This window comes from Platalea leucorodia, assembly GCF_965183815.1.
Source record: "Platalea leucorodia genome assembly, chromosome: 2".
Classification (NCBI taxonomy): Eukaryota; Metazoa; Chordata; class Aves; order Pelecaniformes; family Threskiornithidae; genus Platalea; species Platalea leucorodia.
This window is the reverse complement of record NC_138824.1, coordinates 120,076,184-120,101,333: the sequence shown is the minus strand read 5'-3', so window position 1 is coordinate 120,101,333 and position 25,150 is coordinate 120,076,184. Positions and strand designations below refer to the sequence as shown.

Here is a 25,150-nt window from a genome sequence, read left to right as displayed (position 1 = left end):
GAAGGAATTATACTTTGTTCCATAGTAGGAATAAAATAAGTAATAAAATACCTATCAACATACTCTTGCTTAGACTCACATATAAAAATTGTTTGAATAGCATTAATATGTACAACATTTATATAAAATATTTCAATTTAGCTGGCACCAATCAAATACAATACTCAGCACTCTGAGACAATTAAAAGAAAAAGCTTTCTTAATCTGTCAAGCAAATAAGCACAGGCCCAAGAGTCTATTTGTTACTATTTTCCAACATATGCATGTAACAAGGGATGCTGTATTTTCATTTAATACAATTTGTGTACACTTTGTACAAGAGATGCTCTTTCCCAATTTTCTCACAGCATTTGCACTTTTGATTATGCCTTTCCTCTAAAAACTCCAAAGCCAAAGAACTTCTACGAGTTACCTAAATTCAACCTGTCATTTCAGCCTGATCATTAATTTAATGGAAATGAAGTACACACTTCTCTCATGGAGTGTACATCTAACAATAAGTCCACTTCATGGGACTTAGGTACATCTAGTTTCCTTTAGATTAATGGAGTTATGTCATCTCTCAGTACTGGTGTATCAAGAAATACTGGGAAATCATTACCTCAACAAATCCAAGAAGGTAGTTCAGAAAGCATGTTCCCTACAGCTCATCCATGGATGAACTTCCTGGAACAGGAAGAAAAATGAGCCACAAATGCATTTCTAAAAGACAATCTTTCGTTGCTGTTGTTGAAGGAAACATAATATACAAATGACGAGGGACAGAATGCGTTTGTGCGTGCGTGTATTGCAGAAGTTCTTGTGTTATCGCAGAGTAAACCTCACTGAAGCTGGCTTCTTGTTCCGTTCAAGAACACCACCACTTAAGATAATAAGATATTGGTTTTAAGAGCTAAAATAACATAAAACACTCCTGTGTGCTCAGAAATGAAGTAAGGCCAAAGGAAAATGATTGTTTCCTTTTTTGGAGCTCAGAAAACTGACAACGGGCAATGCTGATAAAACAGAGTGTACTTGACCTGACACCACTAAAACAATCTCCTTGCCAAGAAAGAACACTGCAATGAAAACCTGTGGGACCCTGCCACATCATTCTCAGGTATTTGCTGTGGGTATAGAAACTCCTCCTGAGAATTCACATACCTGAAATAAAATACTGAAAGCAGGTATTTGTTCAGAATAGGTTTTTATTTAGAATATATCTTGTGTCAGGTAGAATTTTGTCAGAACACAGAATATAACTATCAAATCCACTAAAAATTATAAAATTTTATTGAACAATCAACTCTGGTGACCTACTTCAAAAAATTAAAATTATGTAGCAAGGATATTGCAAGTCATAGCGTATAATACTGCATTTGGATCATCCAGCCCAGTTTACATTTTTTCATTCATTTAGTACAGATACATCTATAAAGCATGAATAGGCAGGAATTTAGCAGAAAGAGCTTGTTACTTAGCTTATTACTAATACATTAAGAATCAAAGCTTATCAGCAGATAAAAAGATAATACAGATTACATTCTGTTATTATAAACGCTACCAAATATATAATTTAAACTTAGCCATAGATAGGAACCCTGATTCCCCGCAATACTTGATGAGGCCAAAGGAGTAAGAAGCGCCCTGTCAGAAAGGACGAGCCAGTTCCTGAAGATTTATATTACAGGGAAGTATAAATCAGGACAAATTGTATATTACATACATATAATACACCCTTGATTCTTGGAAGAAGAAAGAAAACCAAAACAACCCAAAACTTTATAAAACAATGTTTTCTCTGTTGCAGTCCATGAATGCTCCTTGGTGAGTTCTGACCAGGAAGCCGTCCAAGGGATTGCTAGGATTTTGGTCTTTCCCATCAGTGTAGCTTAGTTTTCTGGATACTCTATAGAAAAGAATTATTTAGATGATAAAGTAAATAACACGAAAATACTATGCTTGCTGAAACTCCAATGAACAGAATGAAATCGAAACAAATCGCCAAAGCAAGGTATCTGAACATCTTCACTGTGAACAGCAGCAGGACTCCTTGTCTGCATTCCTATGTGCTTTCAGCTGGAGAGGAAACTTTTCATCCTATGTCATTTTAATGTCTCAGTAATGCTACTACATTGACCTAAATTATACAAATATCTATTAAACTTGGAGATGTATTCTTTGAATATATTCACAAATAGCTAAAAATGAAAGATACAAGTGAGAATAAAATTATTTCCTTGCATATTACTTAAGAAATGGCATATTTTTTTTTAACATCTATTTTAAACTATTTTGGTTTACATCTGACAATTAAGTATAGCAGTATAGCTCTAGAACAGCATTCACACAGAGCTGAAGAAAAGTTTATTAGTTATGAACAGTTCCTTTTCTGAAATCTGTCTTTCATAATCATCTTCTAGATAAAGGCAATCAAGTTCCAGACAGGAACACAATATTCTTTTTCTTTCCACAACCATTCATCACAGCATAGAGCATTTTGCCACATGGCTAAGGCATAAAACTTCTGAGGGCTGTGAAGCCATTGAAGAAGAGCTTGTCTCCTGGGAACTGTAGAAGGCTAAGAATATCACACCACAAGCCCCAGGAAGCTTGCTAGCTGACAGTCCATTTTGGCTACAAATCAGCAAACATGCATTTGTGTAATTAAGGGACAAAGACATAGATTTTATTCCAGATGGCTTGGCAAGAAAGCACTTCATGAAATCCTGATTTCCTACTCTCTCTCAAACGTCTTTACTTACACGCATTAAGGAAAACCTTTTCCTTCAGAACAATTACTAATCTCATAGGGAGGGCTACTTTGTATGGAGTCAGGAAAAAAGTGAGGAAAAAAAGAGGGAATCCAAGAACTGAGCAGAAATTTATTCAGCTGAGTGGGCACACTCAACTTCACAGTAACATCCTTGTATACTCACCAGCTTGCCTCCAATCTTCCATTATATCAAAAATAATCCAAATATAATCTTTACCAATATTGTTATATATTTGTAATATAAGCCTCTAGTTTTAATTCCATCTTTGCTTAAACTGAACCTTTTTTCTTTAAATCATGCAGCCTCTTTTCTGGTTAAGTTCTCCATAGATGTAGTTTAAAAATGCCTTCAGGCTTCCTTTGAAGTTTTAATTTGAACATTGTCAGAAAATTTTTATATCAGCTGTATGATCATCTCAAGCATAGTGAAAATATTTCTCGACTGAGTTTGGGAAGGCAGCATATCTTGTGGTGCCAAATTAGGCTTTTTGGCAAAAAAGCATGTAAAAATGTTTTGGAAAATAAAATGAGAAAATGTTTAGAGAACTTTTAATGCTTTTTAATCTTGCTGCCTATTAAATTAGTTTGCAATTAAAAATCCGAGAGATCTGAAACTTGATAATCCTTTAAAAGTCACATATTTTCTAAGAAAAGCAGATGTAGTAGGACAGTATCCAGGGAGCGGGAAGGAGCGTTCTCCTTCCAGAGATCTACATACACGGCCAATAGTGCCGACAGCAAGAGGAGAGGATCTCAGATATCTTCCAAACAGAGCCTCTGCTTGTGTACACATAGCCGAAACACAGGTAACTAAGCCCAACTGCACAGAAGCTAACTTTTGGAAGTCCTTTTAAATGGCAATATACTGCACTCTCCACAGCCTAAGGATCTGAGAGGACTTGTTAGCTCAAACACACAGCCAGAATCAAAACAATTCTATAGTTATATCTAAAATAATAAATGCCTATACAATGAACACAAAAGAAGGACTAGAGTAGCTATTCAGTTAGGCCATCTTACTAACTCGTGTTCACTGGCCATCCATGCTGGAGTCTGGCTAGGCTCCCAGCGTTCAATCTGCAGGTTTGATTAGCTTGGGCTCCCCCAGGCATCCATGCTGAATTTCATTCTAGAAGTATGCATGTAAGCAACAACCTCCATACCTTTAATGTAGACATAGAGCAGCAAGAATTTCTTTTGAAATTTCTTCTCTCAAAAGGCACCTACCTTTGGTGATGCTTCTGTGCATTTCCGGGACAGCTGTAATTCTTCATTGCCCTAGGCCAAGCAGAGTAGGCATCCGCAATCCCAGGTTCTGGTGATGAAAAACAGTAGTATGAAAAGGATCAGAACAATGCTGAGTAGCATGGACACTACAGTATGTTGTTAAAATATTAGCCTATTAAGACATTGGTAATACTTCATTGGCATACTTCAATGAGCAAATTTCCTTATGAAAATATTCTAATGCAAAAGGTTCTGGCAAAACTTAATTTCAAATACATTTTATACATTGAATGGATTTAAGTACAAGCTAGGTTTCTTCAAAATACTTATAATTTATCACCATTATAAACAGGTAGAAGTAGAAGAAACTGTTGATACCAGAAAAAATGTAATATAAAGTATGAGTTAAAATTTGAGGAAGGCAAAATAAGACAGTTAGGATAAGTCCACCTCAAATAATCAAAGTATTTACAGTTAATCAGTAATGAAAATGCAACAAGGCAAGAACCATGCAACAAGTGCATTTCTTCTGCTGTTTTCTTCTTGTATACCAGTTGACAATATTTCAAGTCACCTTCTTCAGTATTTTCCTTTACATGTTAGTTAGTTGTTGTCTTGATGACAAGGTTCATAAAAATAAAATATGGAAAATAAACATTGGTGATTTTACTTAGCAGGAAAAAAGTTCAGGTTATGTTATAAACATGCTTTAACCAAAATCAGATTTTTAGAAGGAAATTAAAAGATTACAATCTAAAATCTTAAATTAATGGAATTTTGTGTTTATTTATTTATTTTTTTTAAATAATACAATTCTACTGTCGTGAATGAGCAAAAATCTTTTTATCCAGATTAATAATCTAATTCATCAAAGCAAGTGACAGTAGCCATGCAACAACTCAGTTGCAAATTTTTGTAAAGCTGAAGAATGCAAACAACAGCATTTGGTTATTCAAGTGTAGGATTAACAAGCTATGCATTTCCACAGAGATACAGAAAGTAAAAGCAACAGCAAACTTAAAATAAAATAAAAAAGGAAGAGAGAAAAACCAGTGGATAATAAGCAACACTTTAATAGGAAAAGTCCTAGTTAACCTAAACAAAACCTTCTTAAACAGCTGTTAACATGCGATTCAGGAAACCCTTTTCTGTATAGAATCCTGACTTAAAGGAACACTTAAACATACCAAATTATTACTGAGGAAGGAGAGCTGTCACCTAGAGAGTGGTCTATTGAGATCTGTAGATTTACCCTTTGAAGAAGTGCTTGTGCTTGCTAAAGTAGTAATTCATAAAGTCTCTGAAACTAACCTTGCAGAGAAGTACCAGGAATACCAAGAGTTTTGTCTGAAGCATGAAATCCAGAGTCCTGAAAACAAAGCATCAACAAATTACATCGATGGAAAAACTCATGTATTATTTCACAGCTTGCCTCAGAACAAATGACTGGCAACCTGAAATTAAGGGCCTGATTTAATATTTAAATCAACAAGTCTAATGATTCCAATGGAACCTAGTAAAACTTAATTTGTTTGCCTCACCTTGTCCATCTATAAAATGATTAAAACGTCATCATTTCAGAAGGACAACACCTTAATTAACAGGGTCACCGTTTGAGATTATTTTAACCAGTGATACAGTCTATTAAAATGTAACAAAATCTTTTATTGAGCATTTTATAATGATTTTCAAGGTGATTAAATGAAGTGAGATTCCTCACATGATCCAGGGGACCCGATACAACTTATATTTTAGCAAATAAAAATCCCCAAAACCCCAAACCTGTAAAACAACCCTACTGATCAAATAGCACCAGAAGTATGCTGTCACTAGTTTAAACAGCTTCCAGCTCTAATCCATTTTTTTAAGCCCTTCTCCAAATATCAGCAAAGAGTGCACAATCTTTTTTTTACAAGGTCCTTAAGTACCTGACTCTGACAGCTGTGACTCTCAAAAAAGCTGGGGTTGTATGTGTCATTGTATGTGCTGCCGTTGTATGTGCTCAAAAAATCCAGGCCAACTGTCTGAAGATTAACATTTTTTTTGTGAGAAATCTGTTGACATTTTGTTGAAGGAAAGTAACGTTCTGGTATATTTTTCAGTCTCTTTACTGGTGAACAAAGAAGATCATTTTGAAAATTTCCTAGTCTTTTAACTCTGGGAATTGCAGATAAAGTACGAACAGGCGAGTTAACAAGAGCATTTACAGTTTCAGACATCTGTATTCCTTCATATTTCCTTAAATTTGAAGCTCTCTGAAACCCAGGAAGTTTTGGAACAGCCTCACTACACAACTGCTCATAGATCCTGTCAAATTCTCTATCATACTGTGTATCAGACCTCACAGAATCACTTAAATTACTCTTTATTAATCTTCCTTTCTCTTCAAGGTTCTGTGAATTTGAAAGAGGTCTTGTCAGTGTCAAAGGCTTTTGGATTTCTTTGGAACACAGTTTGTAGTAGAGTTTTTCAAATGCGTCTTCGTATTTCTGGGGCATCTTTGAAGGACTCTTGCATTGGAAAGAAATTCGTCTTTCAGAAATGATTTTTTCAGGATTTATGAGCAAAGTATTTGATCCTCTTGCAAGAGAGGAGTTTGTGACAGGTGTAAAAGTGTTACTACTGCCATAGGAACTACAAATGGATGAACACAACTCTGAGGTATCACCACAAGGAAAGGCAATTTTTTGAGTTTTACTCTTTTTTACCAGATGAAGCGCTGTTGACCCTGAACTGGCAGTAGACGTTATAAAACGGTATTCTGAGGAGCATTTGTAAGGCAATTTTTCACTTCCTTTGCAGTTTGAATTCTTCAGTGAGACAGTACTCTCTAACTCATCTTCAACTAGAAATGTCTCTCCCATTCTAGCCATAACATTAGGAAAAACAGTCTGTTTGGAGACTTTTTGGCCTTTTCCAGATACCAAATGATGTTCTAAACTTGAGTCAGAGTAGTCCATTCTGATTTCATTTGTATCAGTGTAAGAATAAGGTACCAGACCAGATAAATTATTAATGGAACACTTGTCATCACAAAGTTCTCTGTTCTCATTTCCAAAAGTTTGATCCTGGATGTCTTCACTTCTACTGCTGCATATGGTGGGTAGTGCTTGCTTCAGTTTAAAAGGTCTGAAGCCTCTTATTTTGTCTACAGTGACATTAAGCTTTGGTCTTCTGGAATGCCATCTTTTGTGCCTTAAGTGTCCAAACATGTATTTTAACACTCTTCTCCGAGACTGCTTTGTCATGAGCCTTGTAAGTATCTCTACCATCGCTGGATACAAATCTGCAAGAGTTACACTGCTCCAGGAGCATTCCTCATCTGCAGACTGGTATTCTTCCAAGGTACTATCATAGCAAGTTTTATCCAGTTCTGGAGAAGGTTGATGTCTGGGTATGGTTATTGTATTTGGCGAAATGGGAGCACCAGAAAATTGTAACTGTAGAGGTCTGGATGAAGAACATTCATTTGAAAATTCTACTTTCTTTCTGCAAACAGCGGGTTGGTTGCCTATTCAAAAAAACAAATTAATCACAAAACAAAGCCATAAGAAGAAAAAAACCCCAAACCTATTAGGGCACTTCCAGTAATGTATTACATGACTTAGAAACAATTGCATGCGGTACAGATAGTCTTACTGTAATAGCATATTTCATTAAGCTTTTTTGCCAGGCTAAATGGATGATTAACATACAATCCATTAGAAAAAATTAGAAGGTTTTTCTTAACCATATTGAATTAGCAAGCTATAGATAGCAGAAGAAATGTGTTGGGGAAAAAAACCCCTATTGTAAAATAGCTTAATATATAGATATAAAATATTTTCATTGTAGAGACTGACTGCTTTGCTCTTTGTGATTTCTGACCAGGAAGAACAGGCTTATCCTACAGGTTTTGTTACTTTATTTCCATATTACTTGAAAGCTTTGAACTTGGCTAGTACCAGTGCAGCTTTGCTTGCCGTAAAGCATGATGAAGATAATGCTTTTTGTAGTTGTTAGGCTTGAAATATTTACACCAAAATTCTGTCTTAGGTTTGCATCAAGTCTGGAGAGCTTCTGCAGAAGTTTACTAGTGAAGTACCACTTTGAGTACCAGTTACCAGCAGACCCAAAGCCATTCGTTACATTCCTTGAATTTAAAATAAGCAGAACCAAAAAATTATGCTTTCATTTAATTGAGCTTAATGCTGCCAAATTTTGTAACTTTGCATTTTTTTCCTGAGGCTATTTAAGAACAGCTGGTTTTATGTATACAAGTTATTTATTTTCTATTTTTCAAATACATTTTGCCATAAGCAAAATCATGTCTAACATCTCTTCAAGAATCCAGCCTGTTGAACTTTTCTGTTAGATAAATAGTGCCTCTGCGTTTTCAATAAATTAAATATTTATTTTTAATAAACTTTAATAAAAACACATTTTGTAACTAACATATTTGACCAACACCCAAAAGATTTAGTTGTACCAATCAGTTCTTGCACTGGCGAAGCTAAATGAAGACTTTCTGACGATCCTTGAGGTGTTATCTGAAAAACAAACAAAAAAGACATATAATCCAATATCCTGAATTTTTTGCACATCAAAGGTAACATCAAAAACCTTATCTATGACTCCTCGTACTCTCTCCTTACTATTCTAGGTCCTATACAGTCCTAAGGGGCTCAGGAAATTTCAGACAAGGAGGAAAGTCTAGTCTAAGACTTCAGTAAGAATTTTTAATCTTTAACCAGTTTAATCTTGGAAATCTATTTATCATCTTTGCAACTTCTACATTATGTATGATATTTTAATCCCTTTCCCAAATATGAGAATTTATACATGGATATATATACTTGTATAATCTACATATCGCTGACAACTCCAGTAGGAAACAGAAGCTGTACCGTGTAACATAACCCCTCACCCCAATACAAAAATAAAGTTAAAACTCCTTTTTTTTTTTTTTTTTTTCCTCTCCCTACAAACCTCAAATTTAGGCTTTTCAGAAAACTTACTGAAGTAAAGATCAACTTGCACATCAGGGTTCAAAGAACAAAGTAGAACAGTAAAAAAAAAAAAAAAAAAAAAAGAAATATTTGGACATCATTTGCTCTGTTTCTTACAAATCATTGCTGTCAGAGACCTGAGATACTGTGATATTTATGTAGACAGCAAGCAGCAGAGGAACAATGATGGAACAGCAGAGGAGTTGTACTAGAATTCACTGTGCTGCACAGTTAGAGAGGTCTTATTTTATTCTAATTAGCTAGTAACTTATAACAGAACAGGAGAATTATGTTACCGTAATCCACTTGGGAATTTTTCTAGCATAATCTTGTACTATGACATCCACTTGAACTTTTACTTTCTCTTGAGTTTTCCCATCATCTACATACAGATTCTTAGGGAAAAAAAAAAAGGAATTAATTAAAACACATAGAAGTTATTGACACTGACAAACTCAAACATATAACTTAGGTTTGTTTCAAACTAGTATTATTCAGATGAGGATATCCAAACAGCATAAGCTTATTTTTAATGCATACATTTTATGTAAAAAAAAAAAAAATCCCAAGAAGGAACTGTATGTCAAGACAAATAAAAAGACATTACTAGCTAGTTTATTGACACAGGGAAAAGCACATACTGCCTCAGAAGACGATTCCCACCCCACCCCCCCCCAAAAGTCTTAGCGTTAGGTTACAAAGCACTGGTAATTATGTCTGCAAATCTTTACATGTATTATTAACATCCCATGAATTCATATACAAATTAAGGTCTACTCTATAATGCACCTCTATGTAAAAATCTAAAAGCATTTGGTGATAAATGGCAAACGTTTTTCATTAGTGAAACTCTCACCTTCTGAAGCAGTTTGTATTAGCTGTTGTCAGAGACATGACAATGCCTAGCACTATGCTAAACGAGTAAGGACAGTAAATTAGATTTTTGGTAATTGTATTTGAGCAAGCCGAACACAGGATTAGAATGGCTGCACACGCAAAGTGTGTGTTGTACTTTTCTTCATCAATGTAACTGCCCTGGGTAGTCCTGATACCCATAGTCTAGTTGGGGAAACACCAGCAGAAGATACCAGTCTGCTTTTGTTATGGTAGCCATTATTTCAGATTTACTTTTTTTTTTTTTTAAATCATGTTATCTGTTTACGCTAGACTCTCAGGTGAATGATCATATTTTTTGTAAGCGTTTTCACTTTGTGATTCATCTGGTTATTCTTTTTTCCATACCTATATTAGCCTTTCTTAGAGTTGCCTGGTCTATGCAATACGTTGTATGGCTTTCTCTGGCATACTAATAATACCAAGACATAATATTACTTCATATTGGTCTTCATGACATTATTTATTGAACCTCTTGCTTGCTATACTTACTAAAAATGTGCATTAAGACGCAGACTACATAGAGCCTTCTGCTGACAGTGCATCAACTCATCAGGCATGTGTAAACTATTCAAATAGTTCAATCATTTCTACCGAACACAAAATTATTCCATGACATTAGACACCAGAAATTTTTACCTGGAAGTGAATGTCTTCAAATTTTCTTCTTACTGAAACGATATCGGCATCACTTTCTTCATCTACAATTTGAAGATAAATACTAAATAAAATCTAGTTGAACTTAAAACCAAAATGGAAATGTTTTTAAACACACACTGTGTAACATTGACTAAACTGGTTTCATTTTAGAAAACAGTTTTCTACATTAAAACTTTTTATCTGTATTTCATTTCCATTTCAAGTCCAATCAAAAAGCATGGTTTATAGGTTCATAAATGACTTGAGGGGAACAAAGAAGAGTGAAGATAACTTGCTTGTAACCAGTTCTTCAAGATTTATGCTAACCATTTCAGAGAGTAAAATATTTTCAAAGCCCTGCTCTGCAAGATTTGCTATTCATTAATGTATCATTCCCACTTATTTCCCACTACATTCCTAAATATCCCAACAAGGATAGTAAGGACCTTCTATCACGCTTCCTTTTCTTAATTTCTTACTGTCAAGACTGCCTTAGAACTGCAAAGCTGAGAAATAAGACAGACTTGAGAATATTAAAAAGCAAGTCCAAATCTTCCAACTCAATTTTTAGGTATTCTATGGGTATTTTTGTGAATGAAACACAACAAAACATTTTTTCTTGCTAGATGTAGCTGGACCTTCCTATTCATCATTAGCTAAAGCCTCAGTTTTTCACAATCATAAACCACGTGACTGCATTGTAAGCCCTGATTTCTGAATCTCCCTGGCTGTTACATCTTTGTCCCACGATCGTGTTCACCACAGGGAAGAAAAGAGGAGAGAAGAACAACCCTGAAAAGGAAAACAATGAGTAAAAATAATCTTGGTTATGATACCTACCACATCAATGCCTCTTCATACTTTTCTTAAATTACTAAAAACAGAATGAAAATCTTTTCCAGCTAATCCCATCTTCCTTTTTTGTTCCCTGTCAGTGTAATCATCACCTAAAGCTTTGTGGACAGCTGCTGCCATAGAGCCAGGATAAAGATACGTATGAAAGAAACACTATGTTTGTGGGACACAATGCAATTTTGCATCTTCTGGTGAAAATGTTGAGCAATCAGAGGGTTGGCTTTGACAGTCTACCTGACCCCAGTAGAATTATTTTATTAGAACTGAAACCCATACCTGTCAGATTATCAAAGTTTCTTCCCACATGACTAACGGAAGACAAAGTTGTGGTCGCTTTAACCACAGGAAATTAGTTACTAAGCATCAACAGTGGAGGAAGGAGTAAGAATGTTAGTGTTTTAATCTGGAAAAGTTTCAGCTCCAGTTTCTGTTGTAACAGCTGATACTCTCTTTCTGCCATACAGTCTTCTTCCTCCAGTAGAATCAGGCACAAAACTGGCAGACCGCTCCCTAAATGGTCACTGAGATGACCAGACTAGACTGCTACAAAAATGGGAGGTTCTTGAGATAAAGGTAGCAACTCCAGTGTCCAGGAATGGTCCAACTCCATCATGCCAATTACAAATTATTCGACAATAGCTTGTATCATAGAATGAATTGATCTGTATATAAATTGAATACTCTTCTAGGTGTGAAACCTCACAAAAGTGTAATTTTAGTCTGTCTTCAATGTATTGACAACCATACTTCAAATCACTGGAACATTAATTATTAGCAGAGGTCCATGGCACAGCACAGAATGGAAAGAAGTGAAGTATCTTTTCCAGGGAACCTTAATGTGTTTTTAAGGGACAAAAGGGAAATTCAGGAACACTTTTGTTCCTTAAGTGCAGAAGAGAGAGGAAAAATGAAAACTCCCACCTTTCTCTCTGGAAAATTTGACCTATAATACAGGAAGTTATTTCACTGGAGACAGACTCAATACATTATCACTACCTACAAGATATATCTTATGTAAAAGATGAACATGTTCGTAAGGAGGTTACTGTAAATTTTAAGGTTTGACTTTGATGTGATCTTCTAAACTTAAAAGACACTTAGATAAATATGCAATTCAGATTGAACTTTCCCCTTTCTCTCCAAATAAATTCATTTTTCTGTGATACTATCCTAATAGATAGAAGAAATTGTTCAGATATCACTATACTTTGCCATGCTCCTTCCTGTGAAACCAAAGAAGGTAGATCTAACAATTTTCCCTATTAAGGGCAGAGCAAAACTTGCAAGTACAGGTGAGAGCTGTTTCACTTTATTTGTACCTGCTGTTGATAGGCTTTGCATACTTTTAGAATAAAAATACTGTATAATACCTGGAAGAAACACTGCCTTCACTGACAAGTGTGAAGCATTCTGTATGAATACTAAAGCTGGAAAAAACCTGCCAAAGCTAAAGCTTTAGCTAAAGCAACTAAAGATACACTTTTTTCTTAACAGCATGCCCTATTGATAACCTTTTATATATTTAAAAAAACAAACAAAACAAAACAAAAAAAAAACCCCAGAACACCTAGGTGAATTCCATCTTTAAGTGAGGAATCCAATCCCACATCTCTAAGAAGCTAATTTCTAGGTCTTACTGTATTTGGAGATAGCTGGGACTCACCGAGGCTGCTATAAATTCTCTCCAGTCTCTTCCTAGAATATTCACAAGAGAAGGAGGAGGAGTGGATAATCATATTATTGTATGCTGCTATGAAGATACCAGAGTCTGAACTGCATCACTCATTTATCCCATGAGTGCAAAAGACACAAAGGACACTTACAGAAGCTAAGCTACAGATGCCTCTCAGATTTGTTTCCCATATTTCATTGCACAGGTTGAGAAAAAAAATGAAGTCACATTTTCTAAATTTGCAGAAATTATTTTATCATTCAAATAGATATTTGAAATTATCCTCTCAAATGCTAGGACAAATTTCAGATTGCTATTTTCTATTTTCCCTCAACAGAGAGGTAATCATCTGCCTTGGAGACAGCTATTTGTATGAAGCACCTAATTTATACCAGAGTATTTAAACACCAGCTAACCATATTTTGCTGCAACTGCTCTTTTCATCATTAAATGCTGGTTACCACCTAGCCATAGTTTAATTTATGCAAAATAGTAAGTTTTTATATGCACAGGAATCAAAAGATCTTGAGTAATACAAGTTTTAAATATTTTAAAAACAGTCATTCAAAGATTGTTACCACTGATTAATACAATCAAATAATTATTTGGGAATACAAGGTCAAAACCGCCCAAGGCTTTGCAGACAGGCCACAAGACTGATGCTGATACTGTTAGAAACACTACTGAAGATGTATTGTTGCAGCTGAATGCAGTATCTGTATTCACCAGACCACTAGAAATTAATGCATATATTCTAATCGTTAATAAAACTTCTATTGCCACGTATGCCAAACTTTTGATTTCACTGTTACTTTCTTTATTAAGAAAAGGCAATTGAACATATTCCACATTGACTTTCCAACATATCAGGGATTCAGGACCGAGATTTTCAAGAGGAATGTGGATATTGATTTCATAGTACTACCAGTACCTCAGTCTCTTGTTATTCCTGTTATCTACTTTCTGAAAGGGACAAAACACATTAAAGTTTTACTATATTAGAAAATTATGAAAAAGTTATTTGCAATCTTTTTCAAAAAAGTTAAAAAAAAGGTAGCTAAAAAGGAAATTAAAAAACCCACCTATGTCAGATGTATCCACACGACAGTTCTCAGGAGATTCCTTAAAAGCACATGAAAGGAATTTTAAGATGTGGTAGCATAAGCTATATTAACTAGTCTGTAGAATTTTCTGCTCTCACTACTTGTTCAGTTTTTTTTGGGTGGTGGTGGTGGTGAAAAAACCCAATTGTATTCCACAAACTATGTCCAAATGACACCATCTTTATTAACAAACCTGTACACAAATTCGTCTCGATTCACATCTGATTACTCAATGGGGAAAACTATTTTCTTCCAGCCCTGCTATATTCAGACAAATAATGCAAGGAGAAGCTATTATACAACAAGAGCAAAAAAGAGTTGACAGATTAATTCTAATCACCACATCTTTATCAGTATCTACTGTGGATTTTTTCTCTGTTCCAACGTACAAGGAAAGTTTCTTAACTGCCCACTTTAAACAATTCTTAATTGCATACTTCAAACAACCTATAAATAGTATTTCAAATGTTTTTTTTTCTCTATTTTGTAGAAGTCTTGACAGTTGCATAAAAAGCTCATTCATATGGATAAGGAGCCTTTTCCAAATGCTTACAATCTATATCTGACATCACGTTCTTAGAATTTCTTTCAAAAAAAGTCTAAATCTATTCTGTCCAGTTCAATCACAAAATTAATGTATTGTGGGTTAAAATTACATCAATAAAATGAGACAATCCTAACTAGTACCTATATAGAACAAATAATTAGGAGTGACCAGGGAGATGACCCATATCACTCTTCAAATGCTGAATATTTTCTCCTTAAAAAGATAAGGAGTCAAAAGAAGTTATTCTAGACAACCACAGATTTTACAAATAATAATTAAAAAAGTTAGAGACACATATTGCCTAACTAAAAAAGACATGGTTGATGGTTTAAAGCCTATGTCCAACTGCTCTATCTCCCTTTACATGAACTTAAAAGAAGAGTAGAATTCAGCTGAAATCCATGGCTGATATCACGACTGTTATTCAATACCCCAAATATCACAATGGGAGGAAGGATATGTAATTATATGAAATGTATGTAAAGCCTACCACATAAACAACATGAGTAGGGACATAGTAAAAATTTTTAAAAAATTACATTAATCCATCACAAAATGTATTAGACCACCACACACAGAAGTCCAGAACTTGAACTCATCACCATCTCAAAGCACAGAACCTATCAGGGGAGGAAACAATCATGGGAAGTACACTAGATGATCAACATTAAGCAGAACATGAAGATTTTAATTTTACATGAACATGTACCTCTAAGTAAAGACACATCTTTCCTGAAGTAATGCAACTACACGTGGGGAACTACATGAGGGGAAATATAAAGCAATTGTTTAATAAGATACCTGAAGTTTGAAGAACTGCAGCGAAAGAACTGCAGCAAAATACTTTAAGCCCTCAGTTTTTTCAGAAGTACTTGTTTAAGGAGAATAAAGTGATTCAATTCAGCAATTAGTAAGTCTTTAAAATCTAACTTTATAGCTACAGTACAGGACCACCGGCTCATGATTAATTTCTTAGCTTTTGACTACATAAATGCATTTTCCCAAAGAGGCTTTATAAAAGTAGATGCAATGTGGTGCCCATACCTGATGTATTGTTGAATGTCCATCTTCAAAATCACTGGTCTGTTGCTTTGACATATCTTAGCAAGCATGGGAGGAAAAAAATAATTCTATTTTAATTTGATAGGTCACAGAGCAATGTTGTACCTGAACTCGTTAATTCTTCATTTATATATACTCTTATTTATTTTGAAAAAGACTTAACACAAGTATTTAACAAATGAAGAACATACATAGGACTGAAACAAAGAACTGACAAGTGACAGAACAACATTCTAGTCAAATATAGCAGACTAATTCTCATCAGAGATGTACATCTACCATATTACATGTTTTCTTCTTAACCCATGAAGCACCACAGAAAATAAAATTTGCCCCTTTATCAGGTGGTATCACTTGTAGAAAAGGAAGACAATTGCAAACTTTTTGTGCATTTTTCTTTATTGAAAAGGATAAGAAAAAGACTAACTACTCCTGAAGCCTGAGGGTAGAGCCCCAAACCTCTACTGCATCTTTTTAATGCTTTTTGGCAAAGGGGTCTTCCAAAACTGCTATGCCTGTCTTCCTGCACAGATAGACCCAGCCACAATCTTTGTGGTTTTTTTTCTTCCCTCCCCCCGCCATTTATTTCATAAGAAGCAGAAGAAATATGAAGAGCGTAAAAGCTAATTTAGCAGTATCTCCCCTTTTTACATTTCAATCTATACTTTGTTCTTCATTAGCTATCACAACTCAAATGGATTTAAATAAAACCCAAAATATATTAGACCCACAGAGAAGTAGCTTTCTTCAAATAAATGTGACTTCCACATAAGCTTATTTCAAAATTAGCTTCGGAGCCTGATATTGTTGCTGTTAAAATTACTCAGACTGAAAACTGTTTTGATATCACCAAAAAGTTACATTTCTAACAATCGCCTTGTTAGATTTAAAAAAAAGTTATCTATAACAAGCTACAATCTCTCAAGTCTGTATACAGTCCATATGATTATGATGTACACATAAAAATTATTGCCTAAATCTATCGTTAATACTGCATAAATTACAGAAATTTAATTTTTCCCAAAAGAGAAGATCTATATTTCCAAATACATGACTCTACTGGTACTAAAGCTGTAGTGGGACTTCTCGTGATTGGATGCATATGATAGACTTAGACAATAAAAACAATACATGTGCTTTAGCAGATGTTTCCCCTACTCAAGACTGTCATTAAACAAGTTTCTGTTTAATGCAGAATTTGTTGTCCTTGCTTTTTTCGGCATTTCTGTTTCCAGATAAATTGATGTCAAACATCACAAGCAATTTACTTTTTTTTGGTTAAATGGTGAGAAAACTTATCTCATACCTAACTCAGGCACATGTGTGTTATTTACTCCTATAACCACTTCATGTTATTTAATAGTGCCAAGCATACCACTAAAGATTTCCAGTTTTCTAAAGGCTTAAAAGCATATGGAAAGGAACCTAAAGATGTCATTTGTTCCTTCTTCCATTTTAGAGCAGGAACAACTATACGTAACCTACCTCTAGGAGAAGTCTAACCCATTCTTAAGAGCAACTCCATAATCTCCAAGAAACATATTTCAGGACTTTCTTATGTTTACATTTGGAAAGCTTTTCTAATATTTAAACTAGAGGCTCTCTTTTGTTCTTCCCCCCCCCCCCATTTAAGACCTATCACTAGTGGCTCTAGTAATTTTTTTCTTTTTCTGACTCACTCCAGCTAGTCAAGCTGCTATTGAATACAAAAGAAAGTACTCCACTACAAGTTTTATCACTGTTGAACAATGCAGAAAACCTGTTTTGTGTGCTTTACATACTAGGCACCTGTGCCTATCTTCTAGCACAGTGTGTGCTATTTTCACAAGAGTGATATTCTTCGTTGGCTCACCCAGCCTTCAAAATTGCCTCTTCCTGCAATTGATTATTCCTACATAAGTCTATTACTTTGAACTTCTCTGCATGAAATCACACAAAGTTTACTTTAAGTTTTAGCCCCAATTTATCAGACCATCTTTCACAGTGGTCATCCCTACTTGGTATCATCTGCAAGTTAATTAAGGGTATTCCTTCTTTTACTATTTACTTAATGAAAACATAAACTAGTAATTTCCTCAGGACAAGCCCTGGAAAAAAACTCTCATGTTTCCCTTCAGTTTGGACACAGACCATTGATAACTATTCTAAGCACAGTTTTCCAACCAGTAAGAAACTGGGCTATAAAACCACTCTCTCATATAATGAGGCATATTAGATAACTAGAAGGCTCTGGCTTCAGCTTGTAACCTTCTCAGGAAATTTATGTTCACTATTTTGCAAAAAACTACTGTAATGCTTCCTTTAGAGTATACTAGCAATGCATTTTTTTTAGAAGCTGAATAAAGCATTTTCCAAACAGTTCTGGATTGGGAACACGGGAAATCAGAATAACAAGGTAACGTCCCATTGAAATCCCTTACTGAGCAAGATCTATGAAACACCAGAGGGTGTTTTGTTTCAAAAACAATTCTCAAGAAAAGAAAGAATTTAAAGTGGCTAATATATGATAAAATCATTGCTGTTCTTGGAGGTTGAAATTTAACATACTTGGTCCTCTCATACTCAAAACTGCCTCATATAAAAAAAAACCCCAAACACTCAAAAGATTGTCATTTTACCCAAACTTCATAGGGGTACTGGGCATGCTATCCAAATAGTAAAAAATAACACAAGTTATATTCCAAGGGAAGGGATTCATTAATCAGTATTTGGGTCTTATAAAGATATTTTAAATGTTCACACTTAACAGCACAGAACTTTATATATCCTAATTGAAAACAAGCCCACCTAAGAGTATAGAACAAGAATAGGTAAAATTTGCACATTAGCTTTAATAATCCATAGCCAGAAGAATCTTTTTGTTGTTGTTGGGTATTGGGTTGGGGTTTTTTGGGGTGCTTTTGGTGTGTTTTTTTGTTTTTGTTTTTGTCTTTTTAAGCATAACACCAACCACAACCAGCCAGTTCAAATGCTTACTGCATGCACATTTGTGTTTCAAATAAAAAAGTCAGTGCAAGATATGATTTGCTAAAATTGAACAAAATCCATGAGATTCTATCTTCTATAGCATATATAAATATACACATATAAATACAAAACTGTAGAATGGGTTTTTCCTTATAACAAAAGCTGTTAACTCTAGTGCTACTTCCCCAATATTTAGTTAAATATTTCTTCCCTAGGATAACTTAAAATATAACTAGATAATAAAGCCTTTGCTCAAATTATATTAAAAGTTGGAAAAAAATATGTAATGTATCAATTTTTCTGCTTTTCTACCTTATCTGTAATGCAGTACACTAAATTTAAAATTAATTAGATCAAGCCTTTGTAGCATTAAAGAAACTCCGAGTAAATTCCTTCAATAAGAACTTCTAAGGCATTCAGACCTTAGGTCAAAGCACAAAGATTAACAAAAAATTACTTCTAAAAGACTTCAAATACTGTATCTTTTAAAAAACCAACTGCTAGATGCTCTTTCTTTCCGAGTTTTACTGCAGATTGCAGCCAGTCATTTTTTGTACTATTCAGACCCATCAGCATATATTTTCTAAAAATTAGCGGCAAAGGTCTGGACCATCTGAATCTTTTTCTAAGAGACCCTTATTTCCTGGCTTAACATTTTAATTTCATAGGCTGATTCAAAGTCTATACCTGAACCCTGTATGGACAAATTTTTTGGCAGGATTGTAGAGAGAGACAGACACTAGGTTGTGTTTGTCCTCAGATGTTCAGCATAAAAACTTCTCAGATGAATGTCATAAAATAAGCAACATCAAAAAAACACCTCAAAACCTTAAGAAAATAAAGCCCAACATACCTTCACTGTACTACACATCATAATTTCTCCCCGATTATTTATCCCAGTAAAAACATGTCTTTTATTGGAACATACAGCTCTGTTTCAGAACAATGAGAAAATCTTCAAATATCATACATCTCCCTAAGTAGTACCAGAGTTACACTTCGATGTGCAGTCTTGATTTGACTTCCATCATGATACTTGATCTCTAATGAAATAGCTACACACTACTTTTTCCTGCTGGCAGCCTGATTAATTCAGTATACACAATAATCTGCTAAATTTTTGAGATTTCATCATGCAACTTCATGAAATTCTTTTAACACACTTTTTTAATATGTTTACTTATCTAGTTATTTTCAAAAAGCTAGCAACTTCCAAATTGCTCCACTTGTACACCCACATAAGTCAGGGTTGGAATTTTTAGATTCAGTGAACATCTGACAAAACTGACAAATACAATTAAAAGCTTACTGTTTAATTAATAAGGGGAGAATATTTTAATCAATTTGTGATGATAGCAACATCAATTATAATGTACTTACTCATCTTAAACATTTTAAACTATATTTCAGAACCCTTATGAACATAAGTAATGTTGTTTTTTTGGGTGGTTCCCCCCCAAAAAACAGTGAGTATCCTAAAGAATTTGGCATAAAACCAGGACGTCTTCTATTAAGTCAAGACACTTTGGATAAGATAATTTATAGCACTTATTTTTTTATACACTTTACCTGCATTCCTTTGACTTCCTCTATTATGCTGCAATTAGAAATAGGGGGAAAAAAAAAAAAGTCAGAAGACTCTTAGAATAGTAAAGTTATTTTAACCGATGCCTTTATTTACTTTGGTATATTTCACAACTACGCATTTCCTAAATAATCATTCAGTTTCCTTCAGGTTTCCAATGGCCTGACTAGAAAAGCCACAAATACATGGTAAAACTTACCTGATCATTCCCTTCTTGCCATTCTGTTGCTGTTAAAATCTCTACAAGAACATAAGCTATAGCTACCTTGGCCCACATAAGAGGCTAAGACAGAGAATTCCTTTTACAGTCCTTAATGGATTTAGTCTGTAAAGTTGTGCTGCAATGCTCAGTAGATGACGCACAAGGTATTACCAGGAGTGGAAAAGGAAAGGGAAATACAGCTCTTTTCCGTCTCCATTAAATGCACTCTTGTTCCCCAAGACTGAATTTCACTCCTCATCCCCTCACTCCGTGGGGTTCGAAACAACTTCTGTGTTAACTACCAAGGCACACCACACAACTTAGCTTTTTAGACACATATTAGGAATGTAGCAGGAAGGTGACTTTTGACAGTTATGTGAGAAACACTGAGATTTTGATGAAATTCACTGTTGAGTTCTTACGGGCGAGTTCAGGAAATAGAAAAAGAAACAACTGCTTGTTTAATGTAAATACTCTGGAAAAAAAAAAAAACAACCAAACAACCCAGATCATATGCCCATAACAGTACTGGCTTTAGCTTAACACAGACAGCGAGTGCTGAGACTCCAAAGATACTTTAATTACTCTACCATTATTTCACAGAAAAAAAAATCTAAAGATGAAACCAGTAAGCCCTTCAGAATCAAAAACCTAATTACCTGAACCAAGATAAATTGATTCGACGCATGCTAACTTCAATGACAATATTCTGATGAGATCCAAAAGTATGTGTCCCCATCAGACAGCATTTAAAAATGTATTTTCCAGGTTTACCAGTGGTGCTAACCACTGGTAAACAGTCATCTGTTTTAGTCTATCGCATCAGCACAGGAAGGACATGGACCTGTGGGAGTGGGTCTGGAGGAGGGCCACAAAAATGATCGGAGGGCTGGAGCACCTCTCTTATGAGGAAAGGCTGAAAGAGCTGGGGTTGTTCAGCCTGGAGAAGAGAAGGCTGCCGAGAAATCTTATTGCAGCCTTTCAATACTTAAAGGGGGCCTACAAGAAAGACGGAGATAGTCTTTTTGGCAAGGCCTGCTGTGACAGGACAAAGGGTAATGGTTTTAAACTAAAGGAGGGTAGATTTAGACTAAACACAAGAAAAAAATTATTCACGATGAGGGTGGTGAAACACTGGAACAGGTTGTCCAGAGAGGTGGTAGGTGCCCCATCCTTGGAAACATTCGAGGTCAGGTTGGATGGGGCTCTGAGCAACCTGATCTAGTTGAAGATGTCCCTGCCAATTGCAGGGGGGATGGACTAGATGACCTTTGAAGGTCCCTTCCATCCCAAAGCATTCTATAATTCTATGATCTGACAGTCTTAACCAATCTATCCTAAAATGCTATTTTAAAGCAGATGTTGACTTTATTGATTAATACCTCTTGCAAATATTATATGCCACAGCAAGACTAGAATGTATTCCTATATATATTTTACATATATATATATAAAGAAACACTACTACATTTTGACTGCATAGTAGGACTATATTATTAGATACCTCAAGTACTTCCTTCTTCCATTTTTTAAGCTTCTTGGTTGACACTTCCCCCCATTGTTTTGGGCCTAGAAATAACAAGAGATATCAATATAAACGTAGCTTTTCTTATAACACTATCTATACCGAGTATCATTCTAACAAACATAAACATCTAGGAAGAACACAGTCCATAGTAAAAAAACATTATCAAATCTGAACAATACAATTGCTGAAACAAAAACTTCTAGGAAAACAAACCAAGAGAATACTGTAATTTCAAGTTAATGGAGAAGTCAGGCAAAAAAAAAAAAAAAAAAAAAAAAATCACATGCTCAGTCTAACAACACTGGGCTAAAATCCAAAGTGCATTACAGCCCCAGATGCTATGCAGAGGGGGCAAAAAAAACAAAGAAAATTATTTTACTTTTCAAATTTTATTTAATGCATGCAGACTACATGGTATCTTAGGTTACTTAAAGCCATAATCAAGGCTTTACAAGACTGAGAACCATACTCATTCCATACTGAACAACAGTTACTAAACCAAAAGCATAACCAAGCCTTTACAAATTCAAGACTGTGTATTACAGTGCTGTATGCATGTTTCCTCCCTCTCCCATTGGACAATATATATAAAATGCAAACTTCCCATTCTGTAAAAGCCTTTAAAACGTAAATCATATTTGGTGCAATGATTACATTGGGCTTGACACTGCGGTACTACTTCATGTCCAGTAAGTTCTTCTTTACAAGAACTGATATGGCAATTTATGTATCGTAATCCTCGCTTCAGTGATGATAAAAACTGGCAGAACATTTCATTTCCCATTAAAGCCACCAAGATACTAAGTCACAAGTCCCACTAAAACCCTGAGCAACGTATTTTAGAACAACAGGTTTTTTTCACAATAAGATCTCTATAAGCATTATCAACTCTATAAGGGATTGACAGTTAGAATGAGACACTGGAAAAATATGACATGGCATAATGTGGTATAGATTTATGCTAACCACATGAACATTCAATGAAAAGTTAAAGACACTACCTACCCTCTCCACCCTGACATTTGACATAAGAGAAATTTAGCACAGCAGCCTTCAGAATATTAAGCAGAGATGAAACTATACAATCCATTCATGCGCATCAACTTCCTGCTAATACCTCCATTCCTTTTTTTCCCCTCAGTCTTCTCCATTTTGATTCTTCTTCTTACAAGACATCCAAATATTAACCATTGTTATCCTCAACTTTGCTAATAACTCTCTTGTCTAAAACAGAGCATGCAATGGACTAAACTGGTGTATATAAACAAACCCTCCAGGTATTACATGCATGTATCAAAGTTTACATACGAATTGTCACACCTAAGTGGACAAAATTCAGTATCTGTTGCAAGTAAATGTTATATAATTCCCAACAGTTGCATGCTTCACTAAGTCTAAATATACAGCATGTAAATATTGAAGCTTTAGAAAGTTCTTACCATCGGGCGTATCGTAAGTGAGAGTTTCCATGGAAATCAGTAAATCATCTTCAAAAGGATGATTATACTAAATAAAAAGGACCATTAAAGATTAGAATAAATGACTAAAACAATGTTTTTAACATGCATTTTAAGTATTGTTTTTACACAATTTTGTTTTGACTGAAACGGGAAATTATCAGTATGTTGTTCTATTGGCTGAAGTTAGAAGTCAGCAATCTGGAAATATTAATTCCTACAGGAAACACATACGCTTTAAGCATGTACATAAATCATTCAATTTCAAAGCATAAGCCAGTCACTAACAAAATGAGGCTTCAGAGAGTTAAGTTTATTAAGTTTATTACAGAGTTTCTTCTAAAATTACTCTGTAGTAACTGGAAGTAGCCACTTAGCATAGACCTACAGCTCACGTCATATAAAAATATCCAATCTAATGCTAGATGAGAAAAATTTTCTAGAACCAGACTTAGCCTTATGCCTAGACATTAGCACAAAACATTTCCCTGAACTGGAAAGCTGACATCCCTGAATAAATACATGCAGCTCTGGATGGAGGTGTACGGTTCCCACATCTTTAACACAAAATAGTTCTAAAGTAAGGCGGATTTGTGGAGGGAGTGTCCCACTTCTTTCTGTAGTTTCATTGAAAAAACCTCACCTAATGCTAGCTAATTTGCGTTGAGGGCACTCTAAAGACAACTCAGACTTACATTTAAGTCTTATTTAATTATTTAATACAGGCGATCCCAGATCTAAGTTTTATGGACATATTCAAGGAGCTGGCTCTTTACCAGTGTACTCACGCCAAGGCACAGGAGTGCATGGCTCAGCACAAACCGCAAAGCTGCATGAGGCTCTGGGTGACAGCTGCTTTTGGTAGCCAGGAAAAACAGGAGCTTGTGACACCACAAGTAATTAATTGATGAAGAGAATGCAATGTCAGTTCCTGCAAATTAGTGCACAAAAAGAAAACTGAACGTGTCAGTCCTGACACACCAGGACTCAGAGGTGGTCAGGAAGGAGGGGAGCAGAGAGCGCTGCCACTGCCTCAGGCGAGGTGGGCAGAGGGCCGCGCTGCCCAGCAGCCTTCCAGAGGCAGAGGGTCGCACAGGGGCGGCCAGGCCCCGCCACACGCCATGTCGGCAAGAGAAACCGTAAGCGGACGGCGCTCCTCAGACAGGCAGGAGCGAGGCAGGGCGGCGGCAGCCGGGAGGCCCCGCGGGCCGCGGCCGCCCGGGTGACAGGGCCTCCCCCCGGGTGACAGAGCCTCCCCGCCGCCCCCGCCTCAGGACGGCGACGAGCGCCCCTGCCCAACGGCCGGGGCGGCGCGCGAGCGCGGCCCTCACCCGCTCCAAGATGCGGTTGATGGAGGCCACGAAGCGGGCGTTGCTCTGCCGCAACCGCTCGTCCAGGTCCAAGGCCATGTCGCGCAGGCTGCTCTCCTCCGCGACGCCGGCGGGCTCCCCGCATACCCACACACCCCGGCCCCGGCCCCGGCCCCGGCCGCTACCCCAGCCAGACACTTCCGTCCCGCCCCACGCCAATTCAAACTGCGCGCCACCCCTCCACGGCCTCCGCCCCGCTTCCCACTTCTGATTGGGTCTTGCTCACGTCAGTTCAGGCGCCGCAGCATATCCGAGTACGCAGCGGGGCGCCTTTCTCATCCTGATTGGCTGCTAGGGCT

General features: G+C 36.0%; 1 protein-coding gene across 1 annotated transcript; it reads right to left on the bottom strand.

Moving 5' to 3' along the window:
- Positions 1 to 1,178: 1,178 nt before the first annotated feature.
- On the bottom strand, positions 1,179 to 24,895 carry HJURP (Holliday junction recognition protein). Its single transcript, XM_082336544.1, has 9 exons — positions 24,813 to 24,895; positions 23,464 to 23,530; positions 10,504 to 10,565; positions 9,267 to 9,365; positions 8,451 to 8,511; positions 5,911 to 7,493; positions 5,294 to 5,351; positions 3,983 to 4,070; positions 1,179 to 1,888 (listed from the first exon to the last, which is right to left on the bottom strand). The coding sequence occupies exons 1-9, from the start codon at positions 24,888 to 24,890 to the stop codon at positions 1,762 to 1,764; spliced, it is 2,223 nt and encodes a 740-aa protein (XP_082192670.1). The 5' UTR covers positions 24,891 to 24,895; the 3' UTR covers positions 1,179 to 1,761.
- Between the last annotated feature and the right edge of the window lie 255 nt (positions 24,896 to 25,150).

Coding starts and splice junctions, on each gene's coding strand:
- HJURP (XM_082336544.1), bottom strand. CDS start 24,890: ATGGCCTTGGACCTGGACGAGCGGTTGCGGCAGAGCAACGCCCGCTTC. Junction 23,531..24,812: donor TCAACCGCATCTTGGAGCGG/GTGAGGGCCGCG, acceptor CTTTTTATTTAG/TATAATCATCCTTTTGAAGA. Junction 5,352..5,910: donor GTCACAGCTGTCAGAGTCAG/GTACTTAAGGAC, acceptor CTTTGTTTTCAG/GACTCTGGATTTCATGCTTC.